General features: G+C 44.2%; 1 protein-coding gene across 1 annotated transcript in view; it reads right to left on the bottom strand.

Moving 5' to 3' along the window:
• The window catches only part of adra1d (adrenoceptor alpha 1D), a 119,684-nt gene extending 97,743 nt beyond the window's left edge, over positions 1-21,941 (bottom strand). The window contains exon 1 of the mRNA XM_060828365.1: positions 20,603-21,941. Coding sequence (XP_060684348.1) covers positions 20,603-21,563 — 961 coding nt within the window. The 5' untranslated portion in view covers positions 21,564-21,941. The remainder of the gene's footprint in view (positions 1-20,602) is intronic.
• Positions 21,942-22,421: the final 480 nt, after the last annotated feature.

The raw sequence follows: 22,421 nt of genomic DNA, 5'->3' as shown, positions 1-22,421 counted from the left end.
ACCATTTAGAACAGAGTTGAGGAGAAACTTCTTCACCCAGAGAGTGGTGGGTGTGTGGAATGCTCTGCCCCAGAAGGCAGTGGAGGCCAAGTCTCTGGATACTTTCAAGAAAGAGATGGATAGAGCTCTTAAAGATAGTGGAATCAAGGGTTATGGGAATAAGGCAGGAACAGGATACTGATTCTGGATGATCAGCCATGATCATAATGAATGGTGGTGCTGGCTTGAAGGGCTGAATGGCCTACTCCTGCACCTATTGTCTATTGTCTCACAAGGCTAATTCGAGCATGCAATCGAGACCTTGCATTTACGCAACATCCCAACATGTCTGACTTTGTAGTTATATATTCATATTTACCATACCTGTTCCAGATACCATATTTCTATCTAATAATCATCCAATGATCGCTTGCATGTCTCAAATGAACTGTCTCTATATTTCCAGGCAGCACTGTCCATACGTACGTTAAGTGTGTGAATGTGTTTTCTCCCATCACCCATCTTCCTTTGCATATTATTTAAAATATATGACCTCTCAACTTTGTTCTGTTTATGAGTGGGAACAGCTTCTCCCTATTTATTGTCTAAAAATACTTTGGCCACAAGAGCAGATCATAGATTTGGAATCTTACAGTGAGATACTCCCCTCCTGACTCCCCAAAGCTTATCCACCAGCTAGAAGGCACAATTCAACTCTTCACTTGCCTGGATGAGTGCAGCTACAACAATACCCAAGAAACTTGACACCATCCAGGGCAAAGCAACTTGGGTAGCACCATATCCAGTGCATCCACTCCCTCCACCATTGGCACTCAGTAGTAGCAATGTGCATCATCTACAGGTAGCACTGGAAAAATTCACCAGGGATCCTTTCAACCCCATGACTATCACCATCTACAAGGACAAAGGCAGCAGATATATGGGAATGCAACCACCAAACAACTACACATTCTAACTTTGAGATATATCAGTGTTCCTTCTTGTAAACAGTTCAAGATCATGTCATTAGAACTCCCTCCCTAATGGAATTGTGGGTCTACTATAGCATATAGACTTCAGCAGTTCATGATGGCAACTTGCCACCACCTTCTCAAGGGCAACTAGAGACACCCAATAAAAGTTGGCCACTAGAGAAGCCCAAATTTGATTTGATTTATTATTCTAACATATACCAAGACACAGTGAAAAGTATTGTTTTGTGTGCTTACCAAGCAAATCATACCCTACATGAGTGTATCAGGATAATAGAACAGAATATAGAATATAGTGTTACAGCTACAGAGAAGGTGCAGAGAATGGTCAACTCTAATATATGAGATGTCCATTCACAAGTGTGATAACAGTGAGGAAGAAGCTGTTCTTGAATCTGTTGGTGTGTTTTCAAATTTTTGTATCATCTGCCCAACAGAAGAGGGTAGAACAGAGTATAACTGGGGTGGGAGGGGTCTTCGACTATTTTGGCTGCTTTCCCGAGGTTGCAGGAAGTGTAGATGGAGCCAATGGAAGCAAGACTGGTTGTCGTGATGGACTGGGCTGTGTTCATAACTCTCTAATTTTTTGCAGTCTTAGGCAGACCAGTTGCCATATTAAGCTGTGATGTATCTGGATAGGATGCTTTCTATGGTGCATCTATAAAAATTGTTAAGAATCATTGTGGAAATGTCCAATTTCCTTAGCTTTCTGATGAAGTAGATGTGTTGGTGTGCTGCAACATCAATGTGGATGGACCAGGATAGATTGGTGATATTTACTTCTAGGAACTTGGAAGCTCTTGACCACCTGCACCTCAGCATCACTGCTACAGACAGGGGTGTGTCCTCCACGCTGCTTCTTGAAGTCGTTGACCAGCTCCTTCATTTTGCAGACATTGAGGTAGAGATTATTGTCTTTACACCATGCCAATAAGCTGCCTAGCCCTTTCCTGTACTCGATCTCATTGCTGTTTGGGATCCAACCCTCTACAGTGGTGTCATCAGCAAATTTGTAAATGGAGTTAGAGCTGAATTTGTCCACACAGTGGTGAGTGTATAAGGAGTATGGTAAGGGGCTGAGTACGCAGTCTATCCTAATTGATTGTGGTATGTGGATCAGGAAATTGAGGATTTGGTTCCTGAGGGGGGAGCAGAATCCTAAGACTTGGAGTTTGGAGATTATGGTTTCAGATTAGATTAGATTAGATTATCTACAGTATGGAAACAGGCCCTTCAGCCCAACAAGTTCACACCGACCCTCAGAAAAGCAACCCACCCAGACCCACTCCCCCACCCCACATTCACCCCTGACTAATGCATCTAACATTGGGCAATTTAGCATGGCCAATTCACCTAAACTGCACATCTTTGGATTGTGGGAGTAAATTGGCAAAGGTGAAGCTAAAGTCATTAAGCAGGAGTCTAATGTAGGTTTCCTTGGTATCCAGAGATGAATGTAGGGCCAGGGAGATGGTGATTGTTGTGACAGTAGGAGAACCAAGGCAATCTGGGAGGCTGGAGTTGATGCGTGCCATTACTAACCTCTTGAAGCATTTCATAATGAAAAATGTCAGAGCCACTGGATGATAGTCATTAAAGCACGTTGCCTGATTTTCCTTTAGCGTTTGGAATTTATATTCACAGAATTATTCACAGAATTATCACATGTATACGGATAAGAGGTTTAGAGGGATATGGGCTAAGTGCCGACAAATTTCAGATGAAGGGATCGAAGGTGAAGCTGCAAACATTGTTGATATGAATTTGAGGTTACAATAATAGTTATCTTATTAAATGGCTGAGCAGGCTGTAGGCCTAGTCTAGCTCTATGTTTATTTGTTTGTATGTTCAATCCCCAGGTATTGTTGGCCTCAATTCAGAAGATCTTAAAATTTTTGTTCTATGATTTACACTGGTGAACAACAGCAATCTGTACTTACATAGCACCATGAACAGAGTGAAACATCACAAATCATTTCACAGAAGCATTGGCAAAGAAAATCTGACGGTGAGTCACAGAGGGGGAAAAGAGGACAGGTGACTGAAAGCCTAAATAGTCGAATTTTTTTTTTAAATTAGCATCATAAAGGAGGTGAGTGAGCTGGAAAGTTCAGCAAGAGATTTCCAAAGCGCAGAGTCGAGTCAGTTGAAAGTATGTCTGCTTTCCAATGCCAGAGAGATTAATATCGGGATATAGAAAAAGCCAGAAATGGAGAAGTGAAGAATGGTGGGGCTTTGAGAGTTGATGGAGAGTGTAGATATAGGGAGTGGAGAGCCAATGAGAATTTTAACTGTTGATGGTTACTACAGTAACTATACTCCCAGGTTTGAAAGACTGCCTCCCATCTTATAGAAATTTGCACAACGGTCTTAGTTTGCACTTGTTTCCCCTGTTGCATTTCACACTTAATTTGGGTAATTATTACTGTGTAAGTAGCAGTGACACATTTACATTAATTTGTTGTAAGGCCAATTAAGCACTGAAATTCTAGAACACAATTTTTACAATTTTCAGTCCCACCTGTCTGAATTCTGGTCTTGTAATCACTCCCTTGGTAATAGACTATACTTAAATAATGTTTCAATTTGATTTCATTGTTGAATTGTCTTTGGTTCTGCCAGTTCTTTATACAAGAGACTGAATTTAATTAATGTTTTAATCAAAATTAAGGAACTCATTTTAAATCTCACAACGGGAATATTTAAAAGGAGTTAGTGCCACATACCTCAATACAAGGGTGCAGACAAATATATTTCCCACAAAGTCATGGGTGGTCTAGACACTGTCGATACTAGACTCTAGATACTAGGCACTGTCAATAGAGAGTTTCTTCAAGGAAGGCATCCTTGCAAGAGGATTCGCAGCAGGTTAAAATCTTACTTTCCTCATTCCTGATGAAGGGCTTATGCCCGAAACATCAAATGCCCTGCTCCTTGGATGCTGCCTGACCTGCTGCACTTTTCCAGCAACACATTTTCAGCTCTGTCAATAAAGAGAAAATATTCCCAATGATGGAAGGATTCAGAACAAGAGGGTTCAGATATAAAGGAATTGGCAAAAGATGCAAAGGTAAAATAAGATAAAATATTTCAGACAGCGTGTGGTTAAACTTTTAGCCACACTAACAGAGTGGTTAAGAGCTTAACCATACGCTGTCTGATTTTTTTTTCTTATTTTACCTTTGCGTCTTTTGCAAATTCCTTTATATCTGAGCCCTCCTGTTCTGAATGGGAGGTTGAAAGAAGACATTCAGAAAACAATTAGATTGTTATTTGGAAGGAACAATGTGCATAAAAATGATAAATAGCCAAAGTCTTTTTCCAAGTACAGGTTTAAGGGAGTCCAAAACTAGAGGACAGAGCTTTAAGGTGAGAGGGGAAAGATTTAAAAAGGACCTGAGGGGCCACATTTTCACACAGAAGGTGGTGCACGTTTTCTCTTATTCAATTGTGGGATGTGGGTGTCTCTGGCTGGGGCAACATTTACTGCTCATTCCTAGTTGCCCTTGAGAAGGTGGTGATGAGCTGCCTTCTTGAACCGCTGCAGTCCACCTGCTATGGGTTGACCCACAATGCCGTTGAGGAGAGAATGCCGGGATTTTAACCCAGTGTATAGAGTAAGCTGCCACAGGAAGTAGCAGAGGGGGGTACAATTACAACATCGAAAAGATTTTATGACAGGTTTATGAGTAGGAAAGAGCTGGGCAAAATGCGGCCAAATGGGACTAGTTCAGTTTCGGAAATCCGATCGGCAGGAACATGTTGAACCGACGGATCTGTTTCCATGCTGTATGACTCAATGTGCAGACTTGCAGAGAGAAAGCAGAAGAAAAACTCATTGAGCAAGTTACTGTAGATGCAATGGATTGAATAGCCTCCTTTGGAGCCATAACAAATCCTACAATTCTGTAATTCCAAGAAGAAAAAGGTGGACTCCCAAATCTATACCCTCTGAAATATTAAAGAACCTACAGAGAAAGCTAAACCAAATAAGAAGTAAAACAAATTGCCCTTAAATCTTTCTATCCTCAAGGAAGCACAAATACATAAACACACTTCTATGTTGCAGCACCTTACACTGTTTTTCAGGCATTTCCATTTTGTAGCAATGTCAATGCCTGAAACCCAATGTAAACAATTTTGCACATTAATAACTGCTAGCACAACAGAAAACACTAGTATACTGCACTGCAATCTATGCCAATTTTTGGCACGCAGCCATTGAGCTGCTCGTGTTGTTTATATTATCTTATTACATGGTTGCACAAAACAATAATAATTGAACAAGACACACTCACATTGTGGGGCACGTCACAAATTTTGACCTTGCAATCATCTGAAGAATTAATACTCTGAGCCTTATTACTGTAGAAAGGGGTCACATTTACTGAACTTGAAAAGTAACAAATGAGAAACTTCAAAATGTTTCACACAGTTTGTTATATAAATACAACTGTAATTTTCTAAATGTTCTTTTAAAGATTTTCATTCAATATTCATTCTGATAATAAGGATGTACACAAGTCTGATGGCACATCCTTTATTTCCCTGGACGGGTGCAGCTCCAATAATACCCAAGAAATTTTACTCTATCCAGGACAAAGCAGCCCACTTGATCGGTACCACATCCACAAACTCCCTCCACACTAATGCTCAACTGCACGACCTATAAACACATTGCAGAATTTCATCAAATTAGGCAGCAACTTCCAAACACACACAACCACTTCCTTCCAGAAGAACATGAGCAACGGGAACACCTGTAAGATTACCTCCAAGCTACTCACCATCCTGACTTGGAAATATTTTGCTATTCTTTTTGTATTATTGGGTCAAAATCCTGGAATTCCCTCTCTAATAGCAGTGAGAGTCTACCTACAGCACATGGACTGCGGCAGTTCAGCAAAGCAGCTCACCACTATTTTCCCAAGGGCAATTAGGGACGGGCAATAAATGAAAAAAAAATCCGGTTTGGCAGTAGGGGTTTAAATTCAATTATGGATTGCTTGTTCTAAGTCCAGCATCATCAATTCAAATTGAATGTCATAAGTCTTCAAGACCACTCCCAAACTTGCAACAAGGGCAGTAGATGCATGGAAACATCATAAATGACAAGTCACACACATCCAAACATTCTTCATTTGTTTATTTGGTTGGGTGACAAGCTGGTCAGCCAACCGCAATCAGACGGCAGGTGGGACCACTTCGGAGGCAGTTCAGAGCCAAGCATATTGTTGTAGGGCTGGAGTCACTGTAGATCAGACCAGGTCAGGAAGACAGCTTGCCTTCCCAAAGAAGCATCAGTAAACCAGTTTTTAACATTTTATTTTACCAATAATCTTAATGGTTTCATAATTTGAACACTTTCTCTCAGATTTATTAACCACAGGTTTCATGTTTGAAATTCAAGCATTCTTGAAAGAGTGTGCTGATCTCGTTCCTCTGCTCCTGTGAAAGCCTGGATCTAGGACATTCTAATCTTGAATTCCTCTCCTGTTCAACATTTATTGCTGGCAAAGTTGTGTTAATTGTTTTCCATTCTCTATTTCCATGCACAAACATGTAAAATGTAACTTTCGCTGTTGGAAGTTATTAACAACACTTGCAGAACAAGGTATAGAGGTCTCTGCCTCAGTTAATCCCTTTAGTTAAGCACTCTAATCTATAACAAGCTCTCAAACTAATTCAGTGGAGTAGGCACTATAGAACTGAATGGACAAAATTATGGTCCTTGATCTGTGATAAACATAATTTAAGTGTCAATGCTAAGATCCTCTGCATACTTGTCAGTTGAGTTGAAATGTCTGTATATTCCCACCCTTCTGATGATTTTGCATTTCCATCTTGTGCAATATACTTACTTGCAACGAAGTCGAATTATTAATCGTTAACTTTCCAAGATGTCCAGTATCTAGGCTTTCACAGGAGCATGGGAACGAGATGAGCACACTATTGCAAAAATTCCTGAATTTCAAACATGCAATTTGTGATCAATAAATCTGGGATAAATGTTAGTTTCATTAATGATCATGAATCCACCGGTTAAAAAACAGTTAAAGAAAACTGGTTTACTGATGCTTTTCAGGGAAGGCATACTGTCTTCCTTATCTAGTCTGATCAACAGTAACTCCAGACCCATAGCAATGTTTGGCTCTGAACTGTCCTCTGAAATGGTCCCACTAAGCCACTGATTGCAGTTGACTGATCAGCTTGTCTGTTTGTTCATATTATAGGAACACATTTAAAATGTTTGGGTGTGTATAACTTGCAGGTTATGGTGTTCCCATGCATCTGCTGCCCTCATCCTCCTAGATAGTTGAGGTCACAGGCTTGAGAGGTGGTCTTGAAGGCTAAGACATTCGATTTGAATTCTTTCTTTTCCTTTGTTCCTTAAGTTTTCATTTCTCTTTCTGTCACTTCCTACATCTTCTCAATTGGGTAACTAGGTGACCCTCAGTTTTTCACTCCACCTTTTCCTCACAGTCACTTAATCAATGGTGGTCTGGGGAGAATGAGCAGGATGATGGTCTCCATTCCCCACCAACTCACCCACACTGCGGATCTAGTGAGACTTTACTTTGTCATTTATTCCATCGTATGACCAATATTGAGAACTGAACATACAAGGTATCAAGAGATCAAAATCCTAAAAATCTTTGACACATAATGTTAAGGTGCACTCTCCCAACTGAAAAGCTTTTTCTGTCATCAGTGGCAGATTTTTGTTTAACTACATTTTATGCAAGCCTGGAGCAAGATACTGTCATCCAAACCATTACGAAACCCATTACTTTATCACCAATGACTAAACTGTTCATGTACATGTAATATATGATCAAACATAAACTAAATGTGTTGGAAATCCCAACATCAGGTAAAGTTTAGGAACACACACACATTTCATCTCACTAAAAGGCTTGCAGAGGAAGCTTAGCACAGGCACTGAAATTATGTTTGTCATTTATCATTTTGTCTGTTTACTTGTACAGTGTCTCTTACACTACAGTGGTTTTAGACTTTGTTGTAGCTTGAAGTGCTTTTAAACCTTTTTTTTTGAAAATGTTAATGATGGTTTCAAACAGTGGAAGCTACACAGACAGCAGGGCAATCTGATTGGTTTGTGGATTACTCTAATAAAGCATGTGATGGCCAAATGGCCAACCAAGGTGCTACAAGATGGTATGACTCCATGCGAGAAGATCTCCTGCTGTATCTTTAATTTGCAATGATGTCCAGGCAGTGCTGCCTTTCACTTTGCACATGCTCTGCCTTAGATATCAGCCACAGTGCTGTTTGTCGGATTCATCCCTCTCCATCAGAGGGTTGTGGGTTCAGGATTCAGACTGACTGGACAGTAGTGAGAGCATATTGCATTATCAAAGCTGCTGTCTTTTAGATGGGACTTTAAACTAATACCCTTTTTGTCTTCTTACATAGATGAAAAAAAATCCCATGGCACTATTCATCCAGTTTCTAGGACACTAATTATTTCACGTTCAACATTATAAAAACAGAATCTTTATCACATTTCTGTTTTGGAGTTTACTGTGCACAAACTAGCTTTTGAATGACAACATGACTACATTTCAGAACGGTTAAACTGCCTGTACTTTCAGGTGCCCTTCATCGTGAAAGGCACTATATAAATGTGACTTTTTTTTTCTTTGTAAACTTGTGTGAATACTTGGAACTTTGTAAAACTTCAACATAGTTTTAGGGTGTTTTCAGAAAAGAACCAGCACTATGTCTACGAGCACAGTTTGCTTGTTAATCTGAGAGTTGAAGTTCCCCTCCAGATATCATTTTACCAAAGTAATAAACAGATTTGTGGGATTTGATAACGAAATGAATCAAAGGCAGTTTCTGCCCTGTGAGTTTCAAAGGTGTTTGCTGATGTTTAACAGTTGTTGTAAGTTGGAATTACAGACAGTCTTGAACTCATCCTTATCTACGACTGTTAACTGAAACATCTGCTAAAAATCTTACTTGTACAACCCCATAATACACTAAAGACACTTGCTTTTTACATCCTGATGTCTACAGCTTTGATGGTGTGGCAAATTACTTGGCTTGAATTTGCTAGAGTTGGATTTTCATTTTTAAAAATGTGCTTGTTGATTGCTGAATCTTTAGAATGAACGTGGTGTTTATAATTCTCTCAGTTCAAGATAATCAACAACAACAGCTTACATTGTGGAACTGATGCATTAAACAGCCCAACATGTTTTCCAAAAGTACTACCAAACAAAATTTGACACTGAGCTATTAAAAGGTGTGATTAGGGCAGTTGGAGTCAGAGTTTAATAGAGTTTTTACAGTAGGGAAAAAGTCAATTCAGCCCACCATGACCACTGCTGGTCATCAAACATCATCCATTCCAATCGCATTTCCAACACTGGGCTTGAACTAGCGAGCCATATGCTATGATGTTTCAATGTTCATCGAAATAGTTCTTAAATCTGTTAAGATTTCCCACCTGTATCACCCTTTTAGGCAGCGAATTCCAGATACCCACCAACCTCTTGGCCAAAATGACATGACTCAAAAATTCCCGCCAAAGCTCCTGCACATTACCTTAAAACCGTGTCCCCTTGTTATCAACTCACCCACTAAGGGAACAAGTTTCCCCCTATTACCCTGACTATGCCCCTCAGTACTTCGTACATCTCAAGCAGACTCTGCCTTCAGCCTTCCCTACTCTAGGGAAAACAACTCCAGCCTATCTACTCTCTCGATAGCTGAATTGCTCCAGCCCACGCAACATTCTGATGAATCTCTTCTCTACTCTCTCCAAGTGTGGTGACCAGAAACTGCACATAGTACTTCAGCTGTGGTCAAATTAATGTTACATACAGCTATGTCGTGTCCTTCTTGCTCTTGTAACCAACGTTCTAATGAAGAAAAACAAATATCCCTTGTGTTTCAGTAAAGCCTTTGACATGGTCACTGGTACAAAAGGTGCAGTCACATGGTATCAGGGGTGAGCTGGAAAGCTGGATACAGAACTCGCTTAGTCATAGGACACTGAGGGTAGCTGTGGAAAATTGTGTGAATGGAGGGTTATGACTAGTGGTGTTCCACAGAAATCAGTGCTGGGATCTCTGCTGTTTGTGGTCTTTGTAAATGATTTGGAGGAAATCATTAGTAAGTTTGTAGATAATGCAAAGATTGGTGGAGTTGCGAATAGTGAGGAGGATTGTCAGAGGATATGGCAGGGTATAGATCAGTTGGAGTCATGGACGGCAAAATGGCAAATGGAGATTAATCCAGACAAATGTGAGTTGATGCATTTTGGAAGGTCAAGTACAGGTGAAAATTGTACAGAGAATGGCAGAACCCTCGGAGTATTGATTTGCACAGGGATCTGGGTGTGCAGATCCACAGATCACTGAAGGTGACAGTGCAGGTAGATGAGGTAGTAAAAAAGGCCTATGGCATTTCATTGGAAGGAACATTGAGTACAAGGATAGACATGTTATGCTGCAGCTTTATGGAATTTTAACTAGGGCATACTTGGAATATTGCGTACAGTTATGGTCACAGTTATAGCGATGAAGAAAGGTTGAATAGACTGGGTTTGTTTTCACTGGAACACAGGAGGTTGAGGAGTGACCTGATAGAAGTTTATAAGATTGTGAATGACATGTATAGAGTGGAAAGGATCAGGCTTTTTCCCAGGGTGGAGGGATCAATCACTGGGGGTTACAGGTTCAAGGTGCGGGAGAGGGGTTTAGATTTATGTTTGCAAGGCCATTTTTTTCCACAAAGGGTGGTGAGTGCCTGGAACGCACTGTCACAGGAGTGGTGGAAGCAGACACAATAGCAGCATTCAAGAAGCACGTGGACAAACAGATGAACAGGAAGGGCTGACGGGCCTATTCCTGTGCTGTATTGTTCTCTGTGCCTTATTAGCAACCATGTCTACTCATCCTGCTGCTTCAGGCACACTAAGTCCCTCTTATCCCATGTACTTACTACTGTACTACCATGCGGGTAAAAAGTGAGGTCTGCAGATGCTGGAGATCACAGCTGAAAATGTGTTGCTGGTCAAAGCACAGCAGGCCAGGCAGCATCTCAGGAATAGAGAATTCGACGTTTCGAGCATAAGCCCTTCATCAGGAAACTGATGAAGGGCTTATGCTCGAAACGTCGAATTCTCTATTCCTGAGATGCTGCCTGGCCTGCTGTGCTTTGACCAGCAACACATTTTCAACTGTACTACCATGCATCAAGTACCCTCTTGTTAGTCTTCCAGAGGCATCACCTCATACTTTCTAGGATGAACTTCCATTTACCACTATTCAGCCCACTTGACCAACCCAATTATATTATCCTGTAGTCGAAGACCTTCCTCATCACTATTCATCATGCCACCAATGCCATCTGAGAACTTTTGATCATGCCTTCTAGATTCAGGATGATACCAGAGAGGTTGAGTTTAAGGAGTGTCTCAATCAAATCTTTGTTTGTTCCCAATGTAAAAGTTCTGAAAAAAATTTGCAATATCACTTTATATTTGTTGTAATTGGCCAGTTCCAGTATCTTCTATAGATCATAGGAAAGTTTGAACTTCCTTAAATTTATATTTTGAAAGAGAGTTTTGATTCATAGTGAATTGTTGATACACAGAGTGGTGAGTACATGCAATGCACTGCCAGTAGTGGTAGTAGAATCAGATACATTAGGGTCATTTCAGCAACTCTTGGGTAGGCACATGAATGATAATAAAACGAAGGGTATGTAGGTTAGTTTGATCTTAGAGTAGGATAAAAGGTCAGCACAACATTGAGGGCCAAAAGGTCTGTGCTATGTGACTATGTTAATTCTGGAATGCACTGCCTGTATGGTGTTAATAGATTTAACCTTAATTTTTAAAAGAGAATTGGATGAATCCTTAGAAAGAAAAAAATAAATGAAGGGCTATAAAGAGCTCATGGAGTTAGACTAATTGGCTGACTCTTTCAAAGAGCTGTGACTGGCATGGTGAGCTGAATGGCCTCTTTCTCTGGTCTGTCTTCCATAAAAGCATTTGGAAGAATTCTTTATGATCTTTCCATTTTACACACCTGTTGTTACTGTGTACTGTTTACCTAAGATTGCAAACTTTGGACTGTTACAGGGACTTCCACACTCTGAGATCACACACTTGGTATCAGCCCTTTGATATCCAAATGTTACTTTAAATATAATGCTTAAATGCAACATAGGTAGGTCTTGCCTGAAATTGAATTAATAAAATTAACTAACTCTAAAGTGCATTATTTCAGTCCATGGTTAATTTGATTCAAATTCAGATTAGTCAAATGACAAGTAATTTTTGTTTGCTTCCAAATGAGAGATTTGTTGATCTGTTTTTAATTCAAATTTAAGTCATTAATGCCATCAAAAATGATAAGACTGAAGCTTAGTATTCAAATTATAAGTTTAGATCACAGAGAAAAATATTATTACTAGTCTACATGTCATCCTCTCCTGCTGGTTTCGATTGCATTCCAGTTAGTCTTGCATGATACCAGCGATTCACATTGTACTCAGAAAAAAGAACCCTAAACTAAAAATTTGATGAAAAGAAAAATCTGCAATTAAAACATCTTTTCAGAGAGCAGGACATCCTGGAGTGTTTTACAGTTGGTGGAGTCTGTTTGAACTATAGCATCTTTGAAATGTAGAAAATGAAAACTTGGTGACAAAGGATAACATATGCCTGTAACCCAGTTAAAAGCAAGTTTGTGTTCATCCAACCATCACTCGGATTGTGTTTGTTTCGAAAGCAATTAAAATCTTCACTCAAGAAATAAAAGAAAGATTAAGCATGATAGCTTTTAAAAGGGGAAGTTTTCTTAACCAAACTACTGAATTCTTCAAAAAAACACAGAAAGTATAGACAAAAGTAACGTGGTCCACGTAACAAATTTGGATTTTCACGAAGTATTCAATAATGCAAAATGTAGACTAAGTTGGGGAGAAAATGGATAGCAAGCTGGTAATAAATCAAATCACAGAGAAAAGGGATCAAGTGGGCAAAATGTGTTCCAAAAAGTACTGGGGCTACTGTTGCTTGCAATTGCCATTAATGATTTGAGTGTGGGAATTGGATGAACAACTTCCATCTTTGAAGTGACACAAAATGTTACACATAAAAAGGATAAAAGTGACCAATTTTCTATTTATTTCTTCATGAGACTGTGGGTGTCTCTGGGTAGACCAGCATTATTGCCCATCCCTGATTGCTCTTGAGGAATACATGAAAGATATAACAAACTAAGAGCAAAGGTAATATTGTGAAATGAATACAGAAATAGACATAGGTAAAAACAATGACTGCAGATGCTGGAAACCAGATTCTGGATCAGTGGTGCTGGAAGAGCACAGCAGTTCAGGCAGCATCCAATGAGCAGCGAAATCGACGTTTCGGGCAAAAGCCCTTCATCAGGAAGAAAGGCAGAGAGACTGAAGCATGGAGAGATAAGCTTGGGGAGGTTGGAGGTGGGGAGAGAGTAGCATAGAGTACAATGGGTGAGTGGGGGGGGGAGATGAAGGTGATAGGTCAGGGAGGAGAGGGTGGAGTGGATAGGTGGAAAAGGAGCTAGGCAGGTTGGACAAGTCCGGACAAGTCATGGGGACAGTGCTGAGCTGGAAGTTTGGAACTAGGGTGAGGTGGGGGAAGGGGAAATGAGGAAACTGTTGAAGTCCACATTGATGCCCTGTGGTTGAAGTGTTCTGAGGCGGAAGATGAGGAGTTCTTCCTCCAGGCGTCTGGTGGTGAGGGAGCGGCAGTGAAGGAGGCCCAGGACCTCCATGTCTTCGGCAGAGTGGGAGGGGGAGTTGAAATGTTGGGCCACGGGGCGGTGTGGTTGATTGGTGCGGGTGACTCGGAGATGTTCCCTAAAACACTCTGCTAGGAGGCGTCCAGTCTCTCCAATGTAGAGGAGACCGCATCGTGAGCAACGGATACAATAAATGATATTAGTGGATGTGCAGGTAAAACTTTGATGGATGCGGAAGGCTCCTTTAGGGCCTTGGATAGAGGTGAGGGAGGAGGAGTGGGCACAGGTTTTACAGTTCCTGCGGTGGCAGGGGAAAGTGCCATGATGGGAGAGTGGGTCGTAGGGGGTCATGGACCTGACCAGGCAGTCACAGAGGGAATGGTCTTTGTGGAAGGCGGAAAGGGGTGGGGAGGGAAATATATCCCTGGTGGTGGGGTCTTTTTGGAGGTGGCGGAAATGTTGGCAGATGATTTGGTTTATGCGAAGGTTGGTAGGGTGGAAGGTGAGCACCAGGGGCGTTCTGTCCTTGCCACGGTTGGAGGGGTGGGGTCTGAGGGTGGAGGTGCGGGATGTGGATGAGATGTGTTGGAGGGCATCTTTAACCACGTGTGAAGGGAAATTGCGGTCTCTAAAGAAGGAGGCCATCTGGTGTGTTCTGTGGTGGAACTGGTCCTCCTGGGAGCAGATACGGCGGAGGCGGAGGAATTGGGAATATGGGATGGCATTTTTGCAAGAGATAGGTTGGGAAGAGGTGTAATCCAGGTAGCTGTGGGAGTCGGTGGGTTTGTAAAAAATGTCAGTGTCAAGTCGGTCGTCATTAATGGAGATGGAGAGGTCCAGGAAGGGGAGGGAGGCGTCAGAGATGGTCCACGTAAATTTAAGGTCAGGGTGGAATGTGTTGGTGAAGTTGATGAATTGCTCAACTTCTTCACGGGAGCACGAGGTGGCGCCAATGCAGTCATCAATGTAGTGGAGGAAGAGGTGGGGAGTGGTGCTGGTGTAATTACAGAAGATCATCTATTCTACGTAGCCAACAAAGAGACAGGCATAGCTGGGGCCCATACGTGTGCCCATGGCTACCCCTTTGGTCTGGAAAAGTGGGAGGATTCGAAGGAAAAATTGTTAAGGGTGAGGACCAGTTCGGCCAAACGAATGAGAGTGTCGGTGGAAGGGTACTGTTGGGGACATCTGGAGGCCCTGGTCATGGCAGATGGAGGTGTAGAGGGATTGGATATCCATGGTGAAGATGAGGTGTTGGGGGCCGGGGAAATGGAAGTCTTGGAGGAGGTGGAGGGCGTGTGTGGTGTCTCGAACATATGTGGGGAGTTGCTGGACTAGGGGGGATAGGACAGTGTCGAGGTAGGTAGAGATGAGTTCAGTGGGGCAGGAGCTTGCTGAGACAATAGGTCGGCCAGAGTGGTCAGGCTTGTGGATCTTGGGAAGGAGGTAGAACCGGGCAGTGTGGGGTTCCTGGACTATGAGGTTGGAAGCTGTGGGTTGGAGATCTCCTGAGGTGATGAGGTTCTCTATGGTCTGGGAAATGATGGTTTGGTGATGGGGGGTGGGGTCATGGTCGAGGGGGCAGTAGGAAGAGGTGTCCTCGAGTTGGCGTTTGGCTTCAACGGTGTAGAGGTCAGTCCGCCAGACTACCACTGCGCCCCCTTTATCCGCTGGCTTAATGGTGAGGTTGGGATTGGAGCAGAGAGATTGGAGGGCTACGCGTTGTGAGGGTGAGAGGTTGGAGTGGGGGAGGGGGGTAGACAGGTTGAGGTGGTTAATGTCCGGCGGCAGTTGGAAATGAAGAGGTCGAGGGCAAGTAATAGGCCAGCGCGGGGTGTCCAGGTGGATGCAGTGTGTTGGAGGTGAGCGAAGGGGTCCTCGGAAGGTGGGCGTGAATCCTGATTGTGAAAGTAAGCTCGGAGGCGGAGGTGACGGAAGAATTGTTTGACATCACGGCGTGTATTAAATTCATTGATGCGTGGACGGAGGGGGATGAAGGTGAGTCCTTTGCTGAGGATTGATCGTTCGTCCTCAGTGAGGAAGAGGTCTGGGGGGATGGTGAAAACTCAGCAGGGCTGGGAGCTGGTGTGGGTGTGGAGCTGGGAGTGGGGTTGCAGCCAGTAACTGGTGTGGGTGTGATGGTGGGGGGAATGGGGGTGGAGTCATGAGAAGGGGTAGTGTTCCCCTCAGGGTTCTGGGGGGTGGGGATAGTGACAGTGGGGCCTGTGGGGGGCGTGTCAGCAGAATGCAGGTGAGTGGCGTTGGTGGGGGCGGAAGTGGTGGCAGACACGGCAGTAGGGGTGGCGGAAGTCACTGAGCGTGTGGCATCAGCGACAATTTGAGGGGGCGGAAGTGATGTCACGTGTGATGCATGAGGAATTGTGAGGGGCGGAAGTGGCTGTGGAGTGGCCATGATGGGGGCGAAAGTGACATCATCAACCAGCGTGGGGGTGGTAGCTGCATCAGCCACATGGCTAATAGTGTTTCCGAGGCCAGGGGAATCTTCCGGAATGTTTGAGGAGCACTAGTTATGGAGATGGGTGGATAAAAGTTTGTTGTACTTACAGTTTTTGATGTTTGAGATGGAATTGAAATACTGTTGGTTAAGAGTATGAATTCTCCTGAGGATGGAGTACAGAGTGAGTCCTTTGCAATTCTGAAAGAGTGTGGCCCTCAGCTGAGGCAGGGCTGACTGTAGAGAGGTTAGGTGCTGACGCATTGCTGCAACCATGGAGCGGAGATCTTGAAGGAGAACCATTGCTGGTGTTTTTGAATCTGTAGTCTGTACTGTTTGTCCTGTTTGGGTCCGAACTCTGCTGGTTTAAAGGTGGTTCGGAGTCCGTGTGGGATGAGTTGGTTATGGAGGCAGGCACTGAGGAAGCAAATGTGGCTGTGGTACCGAGTTTGTTTCACGACATGGTTGAAGAGCTTCAGGGCAGAGGAAATGACCTGGGAGTTGCAGTGGGAGAGGGACTCCCTGAGATTCTTGTAGAGAGGGGAGGAAAACTTCTTCAAGACAGGCATCCTTGCAAGAGGATTCGCAGTAGTTTCGCTGCTCATTGGATGCTGCCTGAACTGCTGTGCTCTTCCAGCACCACTGATCCAGAAATAGACATAAGTGTCAGGCTGGTTATTTGGTTGTAAAAATAAGGAGGACATCTACTCCTTTGATAATCAGTAGTCTGAAATGATTAGATTCCCTACAGTGTGGAAACAGGCCCTTCGGCTCAACAGGTCCACACCGACCCTTCGAAGAGTAACCTACTCAGACCCATTTCTCTCTGACTGATGCGCCTAATACTATGGGCATTTTAGCATAACCAATTCGCCTGACCTGCAACATCTTTGAATGGTGGGACGAAACCGGAGCACCCAGAGGAAACGCATGGGGAGAATGTGCAAACAGACAGTTCGCCCAAGACTAGAATCAAACCTGGGACCCGGGTGCTGTGAGGCATCAGTGCCAACCACTGAGCCATCTTCACGCGATGGAAAATCAGACAAAATCAGCACGGATCTTATGCATCACTAAAACCACTGAACTTCTCAAACTATTAAAAGTAACTATACTAGTTGATATAATCATAAAAAAAGCATTCATCTGTAGCTGGATAGAATTGAAAAGCCCTTGGGAATCATATTGAACTTGAATCAAAGTTTAATGAAATTCAGAGGTTTGCAGTTCTAATCTGGGTGTTATTAGAAAGACATCAAAAGAAGATACAAAAGAGATTCTTGAAATTACATCAAAACTGAAAGGATATTTTATTTTATAAAGCAAACTCCTCAACATTTTTAAGATGTTAAAACAGTTTGATAGGGTCACTGAAGATAAAATATTTCCAGTTGTGAGAAAGTGCAAGTTTTCAGTAATGAATCCAACAATAAATTAAAGAGAAAATTCTTTAACCAAAGAATGATAAGAAAGTGGAACATGATGATGGTATTATTGATGTAAATAATGTCACATTTAAAAGGAAGATAAAAAACTCATGAGACAGTACCATGCTGCACTGAAGATTAAATGCAAGCGTAGACTGATTAGTTTCTGTGTTGTAGACATAATATAAATGCAATTAGTTTCAGGAAATGAAACAGTATATTGTAATTATAATACCAATCAATTATTTGTACACCTGAGACAAAAGTACACCAAATAGCAAATTAGGGATATCAACAACATAATCAGTTACAGGACAGTTAAGAACATACAATCTATCTAAATTTCTCTGAAGGTGCAGCAGACTTAAATTTTACCGATGTTCCTTTCCAAATATAATACAAAGGCATACACTGTTCATTAGGAAAACAGAAATCTCTACTACCGTGACTCGATTTCAATATTTTTTAAATTAAATGGATAAATGCCTGTGTTAAAATAACAGAGGAGTTTGATAGGAACCTATTAAGGGAAGCAGCGGTATTAAGGATTACTGTACAAATGTGGGAAAATGGAATTCTCAGACAAATCAACTGTGAAGGGCACTCTGATTGAGCTCGTTCTATTTTTATGTTCCTTTCAATGCGCAAAGGGTTCATACCCAACAAAACTGTAATCAATGGTCATTAAAGGGCAAACTGTCTGCTCCTTGGAGTCAGACTTGGCACAAAGGAAGATGGTTGTGGTTCTGGAGGTCAGTTTGCCCAGCTCCAGGATATCTCTGCTGGAGCTCCTCAGGGTAGTGTCCTAGGTCCAAACATCTTGAGTTGCTTCAATGACCTTCCCTCCATCATAAGGTCAGGGGACGTTCGCCAACGATTGCACAATTTTCAGCACCATGTGCAACTCCTCAGACACTGAAGCTGTCAATGTTCAAATGCAACAAGATCTGGACAATATCTAGGTTTGGGCTGACAAGTGGCAAGTGACATTCACACCACATAAATACCAGACAATGACCATATAAATTAAGAGACAATGTAATCACTTGACATTCAATGTTGTTACCATCAATGAATCCCCTATTATCAACATTCTTGGGGTTACCATTGACCAGAAACTCAACTGGACTCACCCCACCAACACACTGGCTACAAAAGCAGGTCAGAGGCTAGTTACACTACAGCGAGTAACTCCTCAAAGCCTGTCCACTATTGACAAGGCAAAGGTCAGGAATGTGATGAAATACTCCCCATTTGCCTGGATGAGTCCAGCTCCAACAACACTCAAGAAGCTCAACACCATCCAGGCCAAAGCAACCTACTTGATTGGCATCACATCCACAAGCATCCATTCCCTCCACCACCTATGCTCAGTAGCAGCAGTGTGTACTGTCTATAAGGTGCACTGCAGAAATTCACCAAAGATCCTCAGGCAGCACTTTCCAAACCCATGACCACTTCCATCGAGAAGAGCAACAGATAAATGGGAACACCACTGCCAGCAAGTTCCCTCCCTGATTTTGAAATATATCGCTGTCCCTTCACTGTGGCTGGGTCAAAATCCTGGAATACCGTCCCTAATGGCTTTATTGGTCAACCTTGATCACATAACTGCAGTGGTTCAAGAAGGGAACTCACCACCACCTTCTGGAGCAACTAGGGATTGGCATTAAATACTGGCCCTGCCAGCGATGCCCACATCCAATGAGTGACCAAAAAAAGACACAGCAGTATCTTTCGGTGTGAAGTCTCACCCTTACATTCCGACCGGAAGAATGGCTCCGAATTTCTGCTCCAGAGTTTCATTCCCACAGATCAGGAAATCTGTATTCTCACTGCGCTCTGCTGGTCTGAATTTTTTCTGGGCCGTGAGAATTTGGACGGGTCCGCTAAACGGGTCAGGAGCAATGATGGGAACATCACTTTTTGACAAAAACATTGAGGAGCATTTCAATTCTGAGCCGCCTTTACTGCCCGCATTGACACTTGTGGCGATCATGAGTTGAAACCTAACGGGACATAAATAAACTTTTTTTTACCCGCAGTGGGAAAGTAAAACTCATAAAGCGTGACTGAACTGAGTGAGCCACACCGCTCTCGGATGGAAAGACGGCGACGCGCCTGAAACTCTGAGTAACTGGGAAGCCTTTCACATGGAGAGTGTGACCTTAGAGGTCTGGGAAGACGGCGTGCGTCCATTAGAGTGTGAGTTGGTCTGGATATTAAAAACAAATATCTTCACATCCCGAATACTCGTTCCCTCCGAGTTGGTGAGGGAGAGGGAGGGGGTGTTAACCGGTGATTCCTGCATTACTAAGGACTGACGGGGCACAGCGGCAGCTTTGGACCAGAGGACCCGAGTGTGAGTCACACAGTGAATCTCTCAACTGGTTAATAAAAAAATTTGTGGACATTTGATCTCAATAGGAAGATGGGTATATGAATAGGGAGGGTTTGGAGGGATAGGGGCTGGCAGGTGGGACTAGATTGGGTTGGGATATCTGGACGGGTTGGACCGAAGGGTCTGTTTCCGTGCTATAGGATCTTTTTGATTTGGAGATGCCGGTGTTGGACTGGGGTGGACAAAGTTAAAAATCACTCAACACCAGGTTCTGGTCCAACGGGTTTAATTGAGAGCACACTAGCTGATGAAAGAGCGGCGCTCCGAAAGCTTGTGTTGCTTCCAATTCAACCTGTTGGAGTGTAACCTAGTGCTGTGTGATTTTTAACTTTGTACAACTCAGTAACTCTCTATAACTCAAATGTTTTAGATTCAGGGAAAGTTGTAACGCAGAACCATAGCTACTGAGATCCACTGCATTTTGGACTTTTTCTCCTGACGGTCAAGTTTAACATGGAGCGCAAGTGGGACACACACACACATGCACTGACCGAGATGGAGTGGAAGAGCCCTGTTTGACCCAAGTTCACCCTGTCCCCAAAACTCCGCACAAGTTTCCCGCTGTGCTGGGCTGTACCTACCGAGCGGTAAGATGGTGAAAAAGGGGAGCCAGCAGAGGACGAACACTCCCACCACGATGCCCACCGTCTTGGCCGCCTTCTTCTCCCGGGAGAACTTGAGGAGGCGCATGGAGAGGGAGCTGCGGAGGGGCAGCGGCGGCGGCGGCGGCAGCGGCGGCAGGGCTTGGCCCCTGGTCCGGAGGGAGGAGCCGGCCTCCTCCGCCGAGCCGGCCGCGCTCCGGCAGTGGATCCGCAGCACCAGCTCGCTGCGGTTGCCGCCCCGCTCCCTCTTGACGCCGGCCTCCAGGCTGCGGGTGGTCCGGCGGGCCACCACGTAGATGCGGCAGTACATGGCCAGGATGACCGTCAGGGGCAGGTAGAAGGAGAACAGGGAGGAGAAGAGGGCGTAGCCGGGTTCCTCGGTGATGCTGCAGACGGTGTCGTCGGCGGGAGCGGGCTCCTTCCAGCCCAGGAGGGGTCCCACCGAGATGACCAGGGAGGAGAGCCACAGCAGCAGCAGGATCCAAAGCGCCTTGCGCTCGGTCATGATGGCAGGGTAGCGCAGGGAGTAGCGGACGCCGATGTACCGGTCGATGGAGATGGTGCAGAGGCTCATGATGGACGCGGTGCAGCACAGCACGTCCACCGCCGCCCAGACGTCGCAGAAGGGCCGCCCGAAGGCCCAGTAGCCGAACACCTCCAGGCTGGCCGAGAAGGGCAGGATGGTGGCGCTCAGCAGCAGGTCCGCCACCGCCAGGTTCACCACGAAGTAGTTGGTGACCGTCTGCAGGTGCCGGTTGCACGCCACCGACAGGATCACCAGGAGGTTGCCGGCGATGGCGAAGGCGATCAGGGCGCCCAGCGCCACCCCCAGCGCCACCGCCTGCCGCTGGGACGCCCAGCCCTCGGCGCCCGACCTGTTGCCGGCCGCCCCCGAGCCGTTCCCGGCCACGCTGCGGTTCACCCACTCTGCCCAAGTCATGGTGGAGCAGCGGGGCTCTCCATTGGAGACAGGGAGGGAGGGGAGCGGGAAGGTTTGGGCAACTTCTTCCCTTGTCCCCACACGCCCGCTCAGGGGATGCTCTCACTCATTCTTCACTGGATCTTCATTCCCCCCTTCTCTCTCTCTCTCTCTCTCTCTCATGCATCTTCTTCCTCCCATTGACTTCTAGTTGCAACTTTTTTTGTTGCTTGTTTTTCTCAGTGCTAGCCCAGATGAAGAAATCTTCCTCTTCACGAGCGGTCCGGAATATCGCCTGCGCTGACCACTGAGGGGAATCTCTTCAAAGCAGTTGGTTGATGAGGCTTGAAGATCACTTTTCAATCACACTAAACCTCGCCTCCTCGGGATGGTCCCAACGTCATGGGCTGTGTGTCTGTGTGTGTGTGTGTGTGTGTGCGGCTGTAGGGGACACTGACAGAGGGCAGCAACGAGCTGGCTCCCGTTCAACCCCCACCCCTCCCTTCACTCAGAGTCCCCCTTCGGTAACCCACTGAAGAAAACTTTAAACTCTTGATTTCTCTCCCACAGATGCTGGCAGACCAGCTGAGCTTTTCCAGCCACTTCTGTCTCTGAAGCTGAAAACTACTGCTTTGCAACTGGCGAAAACTCAGGAAAGACTTGCCCCCCTGCAAAGTAAGGGACACAAATCTCTCCAGCAATTTGCTGTGTGGAATCTCCGCGTGATGATTGGTTTTGAGAGGGGGTTCGACCGCTGTCTTTTTATTCACCTAACATTTCCACCGCTGGCTTTTTAAAAGTGCGATTAAAACAATCATTTCTGCTTGTCAATAGTAAGCCCGTTTCTCTTCTCTCTCTGCCGCTGAACGAATGCAAATT

The sequence above is a fragment of the Hemiscyllium ocellatum genome, chromosome 1 (genome assembly GCF_020745735.1).
Source record: "Hemiscyllium ocellatum isolate sHemOce1 chromosome 1, sHemOce1.pat.X.cur, whole genome shotgun sequence".
Taxonomy (NCBI): Eukaryota; Metazoa; Chordata; class Chondrichthyes; order Orectolobiformes; family Hemiscylliidae; genus Hemiscyllium; species Hemiscyllium ocellatum.
The sequence above is the reverse complement of the archived record's forward strand: the minus strand, read 5'-3'. Positions and strand labels throughout refer to the sequence as shown.